We start from the raw sequence: 17372 nt of genomic DNA, 5'->3' as shown, positions 1-17372 counted from the left end.
CGGCGATTGGTCGGGGGCGGCTCTCGCGCAGCCCGGCGGGCCGGGCGCGATTGGCTGCGGGCGGTGTCGGGCGCGCGCCCCGCAGGGGGGGGGAGCGCGTGCCCGCGGCGCGGCGCGGGGCGGCGGGACCAGGTGAGAGCGGGGCCGGGGCCGCGGCCGGGGCCGCGCGGGGCGGGCACCCGGGGCCGCCCCCACACCCTCCCGCCGCCCGCACCGCGGGCCCCCTGCCCTCCACCCCCGGCCCGACGCCCCCCGGCCCGCCCGGCCCCGCCCCGCCGCGGGTCGCGCTGTCAGGGGCCGCTGCGACCTGCCCCGCGCCCCCTCCCCGGTCCCGCTCCGCCCCGTCATTCATTCGCCACTTTTCCCCCTCCTTCGCCCCCCCCTCCCCCCCGCGATCCCTGTCCTGCCCCGGCCCTTCCCTTCCTCCTTCTGTTTTTATCTTCTTTTAGCCCCCTTGCCCCCCTTTCCTCGCCCTGCGCCGCCCTCCCTTCACTTTCTCTGGGTCCTTGTGTGTGTTTCAGGCCTTCAAGGAAAAGTTGCAAACTCCCGAGTTGTTGCTGCTGTGAGGGAGCAGGTGCCTGGAAGGAGGGAGCAGGTGTCTGGAAGGAGGGAGCGATGTAGGAGGTGCCCGGGCGCAGGGAGGTTCGGGGGACACATGGAGAGGGTGTGGGAATGGCAGGGCTAGGCTGGCCAGCCCTCGCGGGGTGTTCAGGGCACAGGCTCCGAGCCCTCCCTCCGGAGGGAAGGGGGATTGATCACGGTGTTTAATTTTTATAACAAGAAAAACAACAAAAATAACCAAAAGTGAAGGAAAAAACCCACCCCGGCCCCACCCAGCTGCCCAAGGATGGAGTTGGAGTAGCCAAGCCCAGCTGGATGCTGGGGAAGGGGTTGGCGCCCGCACACATGAAGAGACTCCCCGAGTTGTTTGGCTTCGCGAGGAGATAAGGCCAGTGGAGCTCCATGTTTTTAAAGGTGGGCCGTGTATGATGAAACCCAACTTCTTTTAAAGTGTAGCAGATTTAATTTTTATGGCCAAATGACAGCTTGACCCAGTTGTTATCCAATCAAAGGGCATTTTTTTGAATGTCTCTTTGTGGCACAACAGCCAACGCAAAAATGATGGCGGCTTACAATGGCGGTACGTCTGCGGCAGCAGCAGGTCACCACCACCACCATCACCACCACCTTCCTCACCTCCCTCCTCCTCACCTCCATCACCACCACCATGCTCAGCACCACCTGCACGCCGGCTCGGCGGCCGCGGTGCACCCCGTGCAGCAGCATGCCTCCTCGGCCGCCGCGGCCGCCGCAGCCGCAGCCGCCGCCGCCGCGATGTTGAACCCAGGGCAGCAGCAGCCGTACTTCCCATCCCCGGCCCCGGGCCAGGCCCCCGGACCGGCTGCAGCAGCCCCAGCTCAGGTACAGGCTGCAGCAGCTGCTGCAGTCAAAGCGCACCATCATCAGCACTCACAACATCCACAGCAGCAACTGGACATTGAGCCGGACAGACCCATCGGATACGGAGCCTTTGGTGTTGTCTGGTGAGTAGAGACAAAAGTGAACCGATACCTCCTTGTCATTCTTTACCTGATCATAACTCATCCTTGTTTTTGTCATTGGAATCAGAATACAAGAGAGCTGCTTACTAAGAGTTTTTTTGCTGGTTCTTCTCCGTTCTTAGAAAGTTGCTTCGCTCGTTTGCGTTGGCAGAACAAGGTTCCCAGTGGTGAGGAGCCACCTCTGACTAACAGGCCACCCTGCCGTTCTGAGACAATACAGCTTATTTATGCCCTTTCTGTACCTTTAATTAGAGTGTGCATCCGTGCAGCTAAGCCGTGCTTCCTAAAATTTCAGGTTAACAAATGAGCACTGGAATATTCATTTTGACCTGGCTTAAGAGTCGGAAATGAAAAGCGTATGAAAATGTCTTCCTTGTGCAGTCACCTGTCAAGATCTTTGTCTCACGGCGGTTTGACCCGCGGTAGTGCTGTGTACTACCTCAAACAGCACAGCTGAACTCTGCTCCCCTCTCAAAAATGGAAATGGGATTTCCTGCCTCGCTGTAGCTCTGCCTCCGGCCCTTTTATCCCCCAGCCGCGTTTCAGAGGAGTCTGTCAGCGGAGTAGAATCTCTCCTAATGCATTTTATGACTACCTTAGAGCCATGTATGTAGTTAGTGCCCTTCAGGAGCACTGACACAAAGCTGGCAGCAGTATATGTGCATTTGTATATAAATGTTTGTTGGCGTGCCCTGTTCTGAGCTGTGCCTGGGAAGCATGAAGGCTGGCAGGGGGCTGTTCTGGAGAGCAGGCGTGTTGCAGTGCACTTCCTGCAGCACGAATGCAAAGTTTGCAGCGTGCAGCTGTGTGTGGTGTCCGAGCCCCCTGCAGCGTTCCCAGCCGAGCCTCTGGGGTGCCCCAGGAGTTTTGCTTTAGGCACTGGCCGAGCTGCAGCTTCAGTGAGACGAGTGGCTGGGTCACGGTGTGTGCCAGTGCACGGAGACAAGAGGGCTCAGCAGGGCAGGCCTCAGGAGAGCAAAACTCCTTCTGCCTGCAGCCCAGCCTTTCAAGCTGGCCACACATCACCAGCCCAGTGCTGGTAGCAAAATGGTGCTTTCTGAGAAGGCTGAGGGAGCTGCAGGAGTGAGGTGCAGGTCAGTGTTGTGGTTGCTCCCGTGTGCCTTCCCTCAGAGCTGGGGAGTTAATTTTAATGCTGAGTTCTCCCAGTCGGAGGAGAGCTGTTGTGCAGTCAGCACTGCCGTGCTCTGGCTGTGCTACGGCATTAAAAAGTGGGTGTAAAAGAAAGAAAACTGACAAGGAATCTGCTGTAAAAAGTTATCTAAAGATATTTCCCTCAGTTTGCATATTTTTTAAAGTATGGAATTTTATAACTTAATTTGTTACAGTCTTTGCTTAAATTTGTGTCGTTATGTAAGATCAGCCCTTTTTACTGGTGTTTTGTTACTTGCCCGTGCATTTCCCAGGTCTTTATTTTCCCCGTTCTGTTCACCAAAAAACAAGGTGCAGAGAGAGATCTGCCTTCACAGTATTCAGTAGAAGGAAAGGTCACGCTTGCATATTTAAATATAATATCATTAGAATGCTGAGGGGAGAAAGGTGTAGAGGGAAGGGTCTGACTGACATCAGGTAGGAAAGACAGTGCCAAAAGCATCCGCCCATCCCGAGCCCTGGGCTGCGCACCTGCCCGGAAGGACCTGCCCCTGGGGGACGGTGCCTGCAGAGCTGCAACTACAGCTTTGCTGTGAGGTAACAACAGCTTGGGAAAGAGAAAACAGCAAAGGGGGAGGGTGTTAGCTAAAAGCAGAAGCTGGGAGCTGGGATCCCTCCGGCAGAGCTGGGGCTGCACTGGCTGAGGATGTCATTGGTGGGAGTGAGTTCCTCTTTGCTCACGTGTGTTTGAATTCAGTGGTCGCTGCTCAGCTTTTGGCATTTCGTGTTAACATCTGCTGGTGAGTGCAGGCTCAATTTAGGAGTCTGTAAGCAGGAATTAAATAGAATTTTAGTTTCATTCAAAATGTGGTAGAATGCCCATGTAATTGAATTTTAGCTATGTGAGATAACGTAAACACTGACTTGAGTATTTATAGTTTGAGGTGACTTGGACATGAGCAACGTGCACTTGGGTTCAAGCATGACACAGGATTCACAAAGCCTGAGTGACTTTGGAAGGAGGATTTGTTGTTTCTCAGTACCTTGTCTGAGCATTACTTGTGCTAATAGGTAACTGAAAAGTTTTTATCAGTGTTTCTGAGGGAAATGGATGTTATTCCATAGACAGTTGGGTATTTGCAAAAGTCTTTCATCTTTTGCTCTGATGTGTCACTGCTTTGTTGGGGAGGTACAGCTGACCTGCAGCTCAGTTCAGTGCATCAGACGAGCGATCAGCGAGCGATCAGCGTGTGGTGTTGCACTTCCTGTTACCTCACCAAGAGATTTTCTCTTGGCTGTTGAATTAGCATTATCATTAGTTCATTTGTCTGGTGCTCCACGATGTTTCAGGGTAGCTAATGTGCTGCTGGAGTTTTTCACTTGTGAAGAGCCAAAGGCTGGTGCTTCAGCACTTTGATTATTAACCCTGCAGGCGGGTGCTGCTGCTGTGTGCACACAGGCCGTGTCCTCGCTCAGCTGGGCACCACTTCTGTGGAAATCAGCTGTCCCTGGCACAACATCTGCTCTGCCTGCTGACCTGGGACGGGCAGGGTGTTGCTGAAGCAGGGACAGGTGTGGAGGGACTTTCCCCAGGTCCTGCAGGTTTGTTTCCCCACACTCTGGCTTGGTGAATTGCTGCAAACCCCGTCATGTTCCTCATTTGCCAAAACCAGAGTGATTTGCTCTTGGAGTGTTCCCTGCTCTCATGTTCCTAAAGTGCTGAAAAAATCTAGATTTTAATGTCAGCTGCAAGCTCTGTGTGTGTCCTGTGGTTCAGACTGAGTAGGGCCGAGTTTTGGAAGTCTTGTGTCTGTTCCAAGAATAAGGAGCTGTCCTTTGGAGAAGTGCTCCCAGTTTTGCTGGGGAGACATGATGCTGCCATCTGGTGGGATTCCTAAAAAAATAATAATAAAGATAATTAAAAAAAATGCATTGATTGAACCTGCCAAGGTTGGTAGGTTTGAAATGAGGGGTGAGGCCTCAGTCCCTCTGCAAGAGGTGCTGGTGCTGTTTCTATGCAGGGTTCCTGAACCAGTGGAGAGGCACTGCAGCTGTAGGAGGGAGATGGGGAATAATGACTCCTGCTGCTGGTTCAAGGTGGTAACCCTGCTGCTGAAATGTGGAAATGTCTTGTTGGCTGGGATATGTTTACTCCAGTGGGATAGGAATGTAAGGTGTGGGGGAATTCTACTTGTCTTCTTTGTGTCTCTTAATTTTGAAGTTATTGTCATTCATAAAAAACTGTGGAACCAAGCAATCTCTCTTAATAATGTCAAATCCATGTTATAATGCATCTCTTTGGGAAAGCTGTTACAAGTGACAATAGTGGAAAGTATTTGAATTAATATTTTTTAAATTCCTGATTTACCCCAGTTGAAATTGTGTGTGGGTTAACGTACTTGCTTCAAATCCTTTTTATTCAGGAGGTCACATGACAGTGCAGTGTTCCAAACAGTTTGGCTGTTGGTGTTGAGACAGGACATCATGTTCAGGCTGTCATAACTTTAAGGACAGAAATAATTTAGCCTTAATCTACTGTTCATTCCTGGCCTGCAAAGGCCTGAAAATGCCAAAGTCATTGCTCCATAAAACCCAAAAGAATATTGCATACAATGGATTGTTGCCTGGACCCTGGAACTATTTTAAGAGGGTTTTATCCCAGCACTGATACTAAGCACAGCAGCAGGAAAGACGTTTCCAGGATAAACTGATAATCTTCCTTTCCTTTAAAGGAATGTGTCCTGCTGAGCAAGGATGCAGTGGGGATAATGTGTTTGGGGCAAAATTGCCTGAATGTATATTAAGGAAAAAAAGGTGTTATGGGTTCAGAGAAGTCTGAGAAGTGGCAGGAGAAGTTCCCCTTCTGCTGTCTGATATTGCTGAAAACCACAATGATGTTTGGCATACTTAATACTATTAATGATGCCTAGGCTGGTAAGCAAGAAAAGTTTAGCAAAAGCTGAACTAGAGACATTTCTTTTATGAAATTCATTAGGACTTTCAGTGCAAGAGTTTTTTTCTGATGTTAAAGCTGTCTGTATCATCTTTTTCCAGTCCCTCAAACCTCACCTGCTAGCAGAAGACAGTACTTGACCATCAGGAAATGTTAATTAACAGGTGGACTGTGGTTTGCTTTGAAGTGTGTAATGTGACGTTTTGGGTTAGTCTGAGGTGACTTTTCTGTTAGTGCTGAGCAGGGCTGGCGCGGTTCTGCTCCTCATCCCCCCACAGGAGAGGGCTGGGGGCACGAGGGGCTCAGGGGTGTTCCAGCCCCGTGGCACCGTGCCCAGGGCACAGAGAAGGGCTGCTGGCAGCGGGGTGTTTGTCTCCCCAAGTTGCCTCCTCCTAGCTCTCTGGGGCTGGGCTTACACCACGAGTTTTCCACCTTTGTGTTCTACTTCAGTGAGCTCTGCTGTTGTCTGGATGATGCAGATAGACAATGATTTCATAAGAAGGAGGCAGAGTCATTTTTTATCCAGTTATTGGAGGGAACCAGGAGGATGCCTAAGGCAAAGGAGGCAGCGCTGGCAATGGGCACGGAGTAGAGTGGGGATGGGGTTTCACATTCACCATCACAATGGAAGGAGCTGTGGGTGATGATCTTGGATCCCTATGTCAGTATTTTTTATAGGATTTCTTTATCTAAATTGGATTCTGACCTTATTTGTGAAGAAATGTAGTAGAACAATGACCTTATTCAGGTTTTTCTATATGGGAAATTTTGCAAAGCTTTATGTATTTGAGTGGTTGGGGCTTTTTTTCAAATTTCCTGAAAAGAAAAATTCTGTTAACATTTAAATGACTGTTTTCCAAATTGAGTGAATTAAATGAAATGGATATAATAACTCCTTGCATTCAAATTAGATGTTGGGATTAGGTGAAATTCTATCCAAGTAATATATGAGATTGTTCATTATTGTCTTGTAACATGATGCAAGAAAGAAGGAATGTGAATAACATTTTTTTTTTCTCTCAAAAGTTGGGCAAGGACCATTTAGGATAAATTAGTTCACTGTAAATTATGCCAAGGTCAGCGTTTCAGAGGTCACTTGAAATGCAAGTTGCTTTGCAGCACCTGCAGACCTTGATGTTGTTTGTATCCACACAGGACTGGATGCTGATAATCCAGTTAGATCCTGGTAGCATTCAATGTTTTTTCTTTTTTCCTCTGAATTCTGTGAATGTTACAGCTTGTGATTGGATCTGCAGTCTAATATTGATTTTCCAGAAGACATATTTCAGATGTTCTTTTCTCTCTCCCCCTGACTCTTTCATCTTGTTTTTAAGAGGATGTTTAAGTTGTTGGTGTTTTCTGGGGGTGAAGGTGTGAGGGTGCAGTCCAAAGTGTGGGATCCCCCAGAGCAGGAGATAAAGGCCATGAAAGGCTCTGGGGGGAGGCTGCTGGATGTGCCTAGGCTGCTTCATTTCTCAGGGAACAATGGGATAGAAAGAATAGCTTTGGGCAGGTGAAGTGGAGGAAGCCCTGGGGATATGTTTGAAGTGTTTTTTGATTACTTGTAATGGTTGTATCTGGGTCTCATGTATCTTTAATCCTCTGGAAAGTTCTGCCTCCTGGTCTGGAGTAGGTACTGTGCAGCTGTTCTTTTGAGAAAAGCTGCCTCAAAGGTGTGTCGAGTTTGCTTAAATGGAATTTGTGTTCATTAATATAATTGGTGATGTTTTTTAAAAGGTATTTGAAATCCACAAAGAGTTTTAAGTGCCAGAAAATCTCACAGTAGATGCTGTAAGTTTTGGTTTATTGGTAGTCAGAGTAACTACTGCACCTGTTTTGCAAAAGTAGACCCCTGAGTAAGGTGGGAGATGCTTAAATCAAAGTGGCAGATGGCAGGCAGAACAAACATGTATGAAAAGGATAGAGACTTCTGGGATCAATGCTTTGTTTATTGATGATCATATTTGTTCATAATCAGTAACAGGGGAAAAAAAGTGGATGGGATGGGGACTGAATGAGTGGTAGCTACAGGTGGTACAAAACATAGCCATTACCTGTCTAAGAGGGGTTATAAAAGCTAATGTGTTGTAGCAGTATTTTTTTTTAATAATATAGGTAATATATTTTATTTAAGTTTTATTTCCCCCACTGTCTTTTCTGACTTTTTTATCACTTCTGCTCATTTTTCTTATTTTCTGCCATTGTCTGTGTTATTTGATATGGAGTGCAGCTTACCAACAGCATGTGCAAATGAAAACAGTAGTGTTTGCAGACGAGGGGTAAATTGTAGAAAATAAATAATGTTTCCCTGTGGAAATCACCGGAGCTCCATCCATAGTGTTTTGCAGGAGGAACCTGGAAAAGAGCAAAGTCATCTCCTCTATAGAAACACGTGGCCTTCCTTAGTGTGTCCTGTGGGCACACAGGGTGGATGGGCTGCAGCCTGTGGGTGCAAACACTTTTGTGATTCCAGCACGTGGATCACAGAACTGAGTCTCATTTGGGGAAATCCCCAACTTGCCCATGGTCACAAATGCCTTAAAATCACTGAGGTACTGATGCTTGTATGGTGTAGCTTTGTATTGTAAGTCTGCTGGGAGCCTCGATCAATGAAATTTGTCAGCTCAGTTTTCTAGGTTCACAGTTCCCTAGTTTTGCTACAAATTGCCTGGGGGGGTTTCAGTAATAGTGGAAAAATGCCAGTCGTGTTCAGGTGAACTCAGGTGTGTGAAGTGAGTGCTGTTCAGGATGGTGTGGGTACAGCGCCGAGAGGGGCAGGAGGGCAGAAGGCTGCAGGGGAGGACAGCCAGCTACCAAAATGCACCAGAACAATACACCAAACCTGCCAGAATAATCTGGACTTCAGTATTTAAAGCTACATCATCTTTTCTTATGCAATCGTGATGGATAAATGAAGGCAGACTCACACCAGCCTTGATATGAAACAACTTCCATGGCTACAGCTCTGGAACATGGCCATGTACAGTCTTTAAAAGTGCTTAGTAAGAATTTGAGCTTTAATCTTGTGAGCTGTGGCAGAATCAGTGTGTCCTGGTAGTATAATTTTTTAATTTCCTGATGTGGTTTTTCTTTAAAGGCTTGTAAGCATTTGTGTACAAGTGGAATTTTTATGCTCTTTATGCTGTTGGATATAACATCAGAATGGTTATAGCAGAATCTTTGTGTAAAATACATATTCTCTTATTGCTTTAATTTTCTTAGAACATGATATGATGGTACTTACATGTAATTCGAAACAAGAAAAACATTCTGTTCAAAAACTTACAGGAAATTTTGTAGAAAAGTGAAATATACTGGGAACTGTAGTAATCCTTGGACTTTAGAGGAGGATTTTCTTTCCTCCGTTCTCTTTTATATGAAAATACATTTCAATAGTTAAAAAAAAATTGCTCACCAGAGAAACTGGTGTTTCAGTTTCCTTGTCGTTTTGGAGTGGTGCTAATCCTCAGTCTGCTCCTGGTTCATACCAGTTTGTCTCCATTATCTGGGTACCACCAGGCGGTGCTCTGAGGGTTTGCTTCATTTTCCAACCTCTGGTGTCAGGGTAGAGCCTTTGCTTAATGGGACCAGTGAAGTTGGGGATGGTATTGAGCTGGTGGCCGAATACTTATTCAGGGTTTGAGCTAGTTTATTATGCTTCTTCTGAAGAGTCACTGACTCTGCCTTCCCCCTTGGCAGTGTGTGTGGAGTTGGCTATTGCAGGTAATGCAGTTTATTGTTTAATCTGATATAAATCCATGTAACCGTTGAAGAGTATTGGTCTGTGAATAGCAAAACTTACTCCATCAAGGCAGTAGCAGCTTTCAGCAAGGAGCAGAGTTCCTCCTGTGCACAGCTGCTGAGCTGTGTGCTGGCACTCGTGTGCATGAGGGAGGGGAGCCTGGCATGTGCTCTGGGCCAGGGGACTGACTTGCTCTGAAATCCATTCTATTCAGCCTTAGCAGTTTTGGTTCCTAATGGGTTAAGGTATACTACAGGAAATCCAGAAACAGTTCTCTCCCAGTGCATTTTGAACCCCTTGATTGATGTAGGGCACTCATGTCTGGAGCAGAGCTGCAGGTCACTGGCTTCTGGGCCACAAGTGTGTCTCTGCCTTTTAACTGAGGACCTGCTTGGCTTCCTCCTGCCTTCCTTCTTAAAGGCCCTTGGCAGCCCATGGGAGACTATTTGAAAGCCCTCAATTAGAGCTTTTTCCCCCAGAGGTTGCATAGTGAGAGGACAAAAGCATTGTTTAAAGGCTGTTCTCCTCTTGCAGTATAACTTCTCTTTGGGCGTTTCTGTAAATTCTGCTTGTCTCATTCAGAGCAGTCTTTGGAAGGGAGATTTCGGGACAAGGAAGAGAAGGTATTATTATTTCTGGGCTGCTTGCCACCAATCTTTCTTAATTTTATCAATTCCTAGACTAGTGTTTTTGGTAAAATGAAGAAAAGAATTTCCTGAGCCTCTCAGTGCTTTCTGGTTCCCTGTGTTCTGCATTTGAAGTCGAGAGCAGCCCTCCTTGATGTTGATTTGCAGCTGGTGGGTATGCTGCTGGAGCAGAATTACTGTTCTTGGTGCTGCTCTGGCTGGAGGAAGGGCTGTGGATCAGGCAGAACCCTGTGTTCCTCACGTGAGTGCACAGAGCAGCACTACCCAAGGTCACACGTGGGCTGTGTGCAGGGGCGTCCCAGCACCAGGGGGGCAGCTCAGACCTGCTCTGGGCTCATTGAAAAAAAACAGAATAAAGACAGTCAAAACAACGCAAGAATTGAGATACTATTTCTGTTTATGAACAGAAGTGGGGAGTCTCCTGATCAATTAGCATTTTTCAAGTCACAGCTCGTATCTCAATCTCAAGGACAGATAGGAATGGACCCAAAAATGAAGATCTGCCAATAGTTTTGTCAAGGGCACATGTCTTCTAAGTCATTGTTCTCAGAGTTGCTGTTGTTAACATGATGTACAGGTAAAGACCAGTGGGGTTTAGTGCTTTTTGTTTTCCTGTAGTTCAGCATATGGAAATGAAGAAAAAAAACAATTACCAAACACAGAACCAACCAAGGCTAGTATAAAAATAATACCCAGCTTTTAAAGTGAAATGGCAGTGAGTAATGATTAGCATCTACTTTATTCTTATGTCTCAATTCAAATTGTTGGGGGCAGAAGCTCCCATAATAATTGCTGTTAATTTAAAGGGACACTGGCCTGCATCGTTAGTGCTCTGTCCAGTGCTGCTTCACCAGTGAATATTCACATGATGAGCTGGAACAAAAGGATGTGAAATTAAGACCTGCTAGAATCCTCTTCAGGTTTAAATCTAAAAGCCATTGAAAGTTGCCATTTATGATTTGGCGGAGAAAGAATTTTATCTTCTCTTGCAGATCCGGACTGTGTATGGAGAGGGGAGTGTCTGTATGTGCTGGGGAATCCTTCTGTGTCAGTGACTAAAGCAAGACCAGCCCAGATCTTGCATTCTGCCAGTCTTTGTGCACCACTGTTCTAAAAGAGAATGTCCTACAGCTGCTCTGCGAGGCAAAAATGTATTTTAAAAAATCTGTTTTACCATGGATCACTTAATTGAAGACAGTAAGAGTTCCACTTAAGAGCTTAACTAAAAGCAGATTTTAATTATGAAGTGGAAAGTACATTTCATCTGTTTTTCAAATTATTATAGATACCTTAAGGTATCAGAGTGCTTTTCTGAGTATATTTGCTCATTGATTGCACTTGAACAGTCAGGATCAAGGACTTGTACCATGCTTTTGCTGGCAGGGCATTCACATCCTCACCCAAGCCTGTAAGCTGAGCTGAGCTTCCCTTCTGCCCCTGCTAAAGAAACAAAGCATGTATTTCTTTAGGTTTGGATTGCTTATTGTTTTTTGAAGCAGCTGAGGAAAAGTAGGTGAATGTTGACAGAATCAGGACCAGCTTTGACCTACTTGTGGCTTTTTTTCTGATCTCTGTCTTGGGCATGTCACCTTATCATTTTTAAGCTACTGTTTACTCATGTGAAACCTCATCCAAAACATTGAGAATTGACAGGTGTTTGGTAATTTGAATATTAAATGTATATATCATCACTCCCACAGTTGTTCCCAAGGAGATTTTGTCACTTACCATATGACCCAGTAATTCTTCTGTAATAATTTTATTTCATCTTGAACTATTGTTTAAACTTTGGGTTTGAAGTATTTTAGAGTCATTAATTTCATTCCCCTGGAATTGCACCCATGGTAGTGATTCCATGTGTTATCACAGGGTTTTTGACAGACTCAGAATAGAGAAACATATATTAGGATTTTCTTGTAACTTCATGGAAATCACTGGAAGCTAAATACAGCTGCAAAATGAGGAGGTCAAAAGGAAGTCCTGTGGGTCAGACCTTGGTGTTTCTGTGGATGGAGATGTGAAACCAAACCTGTACCATGTCAGTTAATTTGGTTTATAACAATTCAGGCTGGTTTTCTTGTGGGAAGAGGGAGAGACACACTTTCTTTGAAGATCTTGTAATATTTTAAACAGTTCTGTAAGATGACATTTTGTGGGTGAGTTTTAGAAGGGGGAAAAGGCTGAAGATCAGTGGAGCTGTGCTTCCTCCAACACCTGGTACAGGTCACCTGGTCCTGGCACCAACACATGAATAGGGTTGGCTAGCTTACCTGAAAATTTAGATTTTGGAAATTTTTCAGTATTTCAGGCATTTGAATAGTAACGAAACAACCTCTCATAGAAATTCATCAGTTACATGTTCTGCTGTTGCAGACACGGAAGAATTTTGAGCAGTCTCATCCCACTCTCAGCAGGCTGTTCACTCAGAGGTGCTGTTCACCTCTCCACTTCAGTGTGTCACTCCCATGTCTCCAGGTTTCTGAAATTGCTTTTTGAATCTATTGAAAAGGAGTGGTTATGGCTCCAGTGTAATTGAGACTGTCAAGGAAATAGGTGGAATTTTTACAGCTCTGTGAGACTTGATGGTATGTGACAGAGGATCATTCACTTCACTGGCCCATGGTAATGGGAGACTGACGTGTCTTTAAATGCCCTGGCAATAAATAGAAGACTGATTTTTACTTTTTTTTTTCCCCCTTCTTTTTTGTAAGGCTACGGGTCTTTCTTAAATCTTCATTAACATGTACGAAAATATACACTTCTTTCATGTTCTAAAAATATCCCATCTGAGATACCTTCTAGACTTTTGGACTGTAGAGGTTATGAATTTATTTATTTCACTCTTGTGTTTTGACATGTCCCTTCTGTTCCTACAGTAATTCAGAGAAGGAATGACTGGGCAGGGTTGAGCACACAGAAATCTTTACATAGAAAAAAAAGTTGCAGCAGTTTGCAATAATTTACATGAGTAAAATGTGCCGAGGAAGCCTTGGAAAAGCTGCTGTGCAATGCCTTGTGTTCAGCTACAGGGACACAGCTGCTGATGTGGCTGGGCCTTTACCACCATCGCCAGGCAGCCCAAAGGATGGTCCTGAGCTGCCACTCGGGGAAGAGCTGCACAGCTCGTGTCAGATGTGCTGCTCCTTTGGCTCTCAGCTCTCGCTCTGGTTTGTTCAGCAGCAGAGCAATTGAGACATCTCTGCCTAGTGTTTACTTTGGCTGTTGTGAAGTGTTGGGCTTGGGAATTACAGCATCTTATAGGCTTAGTATTTTAAGTAATATTTTAAAGTTTCCATGCCTATGCAAGACAAATAAGATACTGTTATCTACAATTATTTTTGGTAAAGAGAATGGAAGAGAAAGTGTCAGCTACTCATTTTAGTTTCAATTCTGTATTCTGTATTATTGTAGAATACAGAATTCCTTTGAATAAGGAACGGGCAGAGTAAGTTGAAAGGTTAGTAAATAAGGTTTGGCTCCTACAGCTGAAAACCTTGATGAATGTTCATGTGTTTATCATCACTACAGGATTTGGGGAGATGAATATAAATAGCAGTAATTAATAAAATTAAAAGGCACCCTCAGCCTCACACATATATACCTATTTATTTGTGTATTTATATATAAATGCATCAAAGTCCCAAGGCTTAATCCTTAACCAACAGATACAAATATCTCCCTGGTGGAAACAGGGAACACTGCAGTGTAATTACTTTGAAGTACTGAGTTTCAAATATTTGTCGTACCCTTTAGTTTGAATCCTCTTCTGATTTTCTCCTATGTCAGGAGACAGCCAAATGTGATTGTGGTGAAAAAGGACTGTCTGAAATAGGAGAGATTTCCCCTGCCAGAGGAAGTGTTGAGGTATTGCCTGGGATGAGGTGCCAAGCTGTTTCCCCGGGATGCTATGTGACTGCAGTGGGTGATGAGCAGAAAGGAGCTTTCACCCTTTCCTGTTGGCTTGTTCTGTCCTGTGTGGGAGGATGGGAGGTGCAGGGCAAAGCTGCTGCTGAAGCAGAGCTGGATGGTTATTGCAGGAAGCGAGGCATCAGTCGGGATATGGCCAGAGACCTTATTAACCTACTTTGCTCTGGAGGCACAGGAATACTGAGGAGCTGAGCCAAGGCCTGCAGGCTTGTTGGACGTGGAGAGGAAGGTTTCTCATCTGGGTGACTCTTGGTTGGCTGGTGGGAATGGGAATAGAGGTCAGTGAATTGGGGCAGGAATGTGCGTGTTACAGTGGTATAAGCTTTTAAAATAAAGAAAAAAAGAGCTGTAAAAATACATGGAGCTTTATGTGTTTATTGGGCATGTTATTTATTTGTGAACATCACATCTAGAGCTGTGCCATTGGCTGAAGAAAAAGAATTAAAAATGAAATTAAAAATGTATCCAAATAAATGTCATGTGTAGTATTGTAATTTATTGTAGCTGTCGTTCATATAGGTAGTTGAGAAGTGAACAAAAAGGTCTGAAGCATAGTCAGAAAATTTTGTGTAAATGAGGAAATAAATTTGATTTGGAAAGCAGTTTCAATTTTAAGCTTCCATGAAGGAAGACAAATTAAACATTTTTAAAGATATTAGCCATAACAGTATCCCTTTAATTTTCACTCCTTTCTTTTAAGTAAGATACTCTGAATCACTTTTTGTTCAAGGAGACAGATTTCTTGCAGTAATCAGTTTTGCTTTTAGCTCTGATTTGTAAAGAATAAGTGATAATGGCACACATGCTGGAGGGTGTGATTAGAACCAACGTTAAAAGGCTTTTTTAGGACATCATGGTTGGAAAAGGAGCTCTGGAGAGGTCTGCATTTAGCAGGAGGGAGTGAAGCACACCTTTGAAGTCACTTAACCCTTTCCCATAAAATACCTGTAAGTGGAAAGGAAATTTGGGTGTTTTCTTCAGGCTCATGTGAAAGTTCTACATGAAAGCTGTTAGCTTGTGTTCAGTCAGTTCTTTCCCTGAACAGATCCCATACCACTAAAAAGACCAGCTCCTGAGGATATGTGTTAGAAAGACTTGGCTATTTGGAGTAATTTACAGGTTTTCTTCAAGTGCCTTTGGGTATTTTTTGATTACTTTACAGTATTCCATGGAGAATGTTGAGAAAGCTTAATGAAATGCTGAGAATGCACGTTGGTAGTCACTTAATTAAATTGTCTTTTTGTGTAATCTTCTTAAGTAACTTATTTTCTGTTCAGTGCCTTTCCAACAAACACAAATGGTTGTTCACATGCAGATTCCTGCATGCAAAACCTACTTTACTTGCCAAAATATTAAGAAAATATTTAGCAGGAGGAGTATATTTTCTTAGGTCCCAGATTTCTAAAAGTGCAAGAAGTTTTTACTTTTGTCTGTGAACACCTTCACCCAGCTTTTGTCAATCCCTATCAGCCTGCCCGAGGCTTCTTGTCAGGTGGTGAGTTGTGTCAGTGAGCTCAGACTGACACAACTTAGACTCCTGCAGCTGATCCCCAGGGATGGGTGAAAAGGGAACTGTGTGACTCGGCTTCTCTGCCTCAAAGTTAAATCCAAGTGAAATCGAAGTTTTGCTCAGTAGTATCTCCTTAGCTATCTTTTTGCAGTTTGCTTTCATATCATATCTCTCAAAAGATTTTCTTTTTTTTTTTACCCACTGTAAATATTTCATTCTAGGATCTTTGAAGTATTGCCAGCTGGAGGCTGCTACAGAGCAATAGTGACCTGAAAATCAACAGCACATCCAGTGCTTAAATAGCTGAAAAAATAACAGCTGTTCTTTTTGATAATGTCTTTTAACAATGAAACCTTATTTTTCCATGCTTGTGTGCTAAAAATTGTGCTGTCGCTAACAACTCTGCCTCAGTGTTTCAGACTCTTCTGTGGTGCAGCTACTGGGACTTTTTGTAGGCAATAATTTACTGCAAGTTTTGGAATATTTTTTGAGTCCCCAAACTGCTGACGTGAATAGGTGGTCACACGTGTCAGTGTTTGAGTCTGCTAAGTTCCTCGGGGTGAGCAGGTATTTAACGTAGCTGACAGGTGGGATAACAGGGAGTGATGTGATTTAACAAGGAATGATGTGATTTATTTATCTCTGAGCTGTGTCTCTGGCCCGTGGTAGGTGCAGGATCCTCCTGTGGTCAGTGCCGTTCCTCACTCTGGAGTCATCCTGGGATTCTGTGTGCTTCCCTGACTTGTGCTCTTCCTTCAGCCTCCCTGCTGCTGTGGCTCTCAGGGCTCCTGGTTTCCAGTTTTATTGCTCCTTCGTGGGGACAGGCCTCGTGCTGTAAGCTCAGAGCAGCCTTCCAGAGAGCTCTGGTCATGGCAGTAAAGTGAAGAGGACTGAGCACTGATCTGCTGTAATATTTTTCTCCTTTGCCTAACGAATCTGTGGGTGGCTTTTCCTTTAAAAATTATAGCTTAAATGACTATGAATATCTCCTTTAAACGAGATTGTATCAGTTTTGCATCTTTCAGACAATGTATTTACAGCCAGAGGGTAAAACCCATTATAATGCCATGCTAATTGCATGAGTGTGTGTGCTAAAACTCTTGTGAGAAATCCAACCAATACAAAACCTGGCTCCTGACAGTCCTTCTCCCACCACTGCTGGAGGGAAGCCCAGGTCACCACGCTGGCAGGACAGGGTGCACAGTGGGCTGTGACACTCAGCATGGGAGAAAAGACTCATATGAGATTAGTTAATTTGGCTCCTCAGACCAGGAGTCCGGTTATCTGTGGGGAGGCTCTGCTGGTTCTCTGCATTCACTGCTGGGGTGAGGCACCTCTAGAGAAACAGTTCAGTGTTACCCAAGAGCCCTCAAAAAGAGATTAATCCCACCTCTCCCTGTCCTTATTCACTTGGCAGAGGCAGTGTGACTGACTGAGATCCTCTCTGACACATGCCCAGGCTGCCCTTGTTCCTGAACAAGTGTCTGTCTGTCCTGCCTGTCTGGGGCTGTGTCCTGCTCCGTGTCACCGTGCCAGCACAGCTGTCCCGGGCCAGCCCGAGCTGCAGCAGCCCCTGCCCGGGCCAGCAGCGCCTCGCTCGCAGCTTTGGGCTGCAGAACTGACTTTAGGCTACTGAGTTAGACAGAACCATTTAGCATCTGAGTAAATGAACTTCCATTAGGAGCTGTGACAGAGCTTTAGAACACGTTTTGTGCGCGCTGGCGAACGCCGGCGGGTCAGGAGCGGTGTGGGGCATGCTGCAGTCTGCGATGGGAGAGCACACTGCTGTCAGCACGCAAGGTCACTGCAGAGCCTGGAACATCACCTTTGTCCTGTCTCCCTGCTGTTTGGATCTTTATCATGGGAAATTGCTAAAGCAGCTGCCTTGCGTAAAAACTCAGCCTGCGTGGATGCATTTCCT

The 17372-nt window shown here is 45.3% G+C and overlaps 1 protein-coding gene and 1 long non-coding RNA gene across 3 annotated transcripts in view; both read left to right on the top strand.

Annotated features, from left to right (window-relative positions):
• Positions 1–9: 9 nt before the first annotated feature.
• LOC146765756 (uncharacterized) lies at positions 10–595 on the top strand. The gene is made up of 2 exons (XR_014949521.1): positions 10–132; positions 522–595. It is a non-coding gene; the product is annotated as an uncharacterized LOC146765756 (long non-coding RNA).
• A 192-nt stretch (positions 596–787) lies between these two features.
• The window catches only part of NLK (nemo like kinase), a 35938-nt gene continuing 19353 nt past the window's right edge, over positions 788–17372 (top strand). Inside the window, exons 1-2 of one of the 2 annotated variants that reach the window (XM_085557177.1) lie at positions 788–975; positions 1109–1544. In XM_085557177.1, coding sequence (XP_085413303.1) covers positions 1120–1544 — 425 coding nt within the window. In that variant the 5' untranslated portion in view covers positions 788–975; positions 1109–1119. Of the gene's footprint in view, positions 1545–17372 lie in introns of both variants that reach the window. The other variant, XM_085557176.1, reaches the window with a different exon arrangement.

The sequence above is a fragment of the Lonchura striata genome, chromosome 19 (assembly GCF_050655825.1).
Source record: "Lonchura striata isolate lonStrDom1 chromosome 19, ASM5065582v1, whole genome shotgun sequence".
NCBI lineage: Eukaryota > Metazoa > Chordata > Aves > Passeriformes > Estrildidae > Lonchura > Lonchura striata.
The sequence above is the reverse complement of the archived record's forward strand: the minus strand, read 5'-3'. Positions and strand labels throughout refer to the sequence as shown.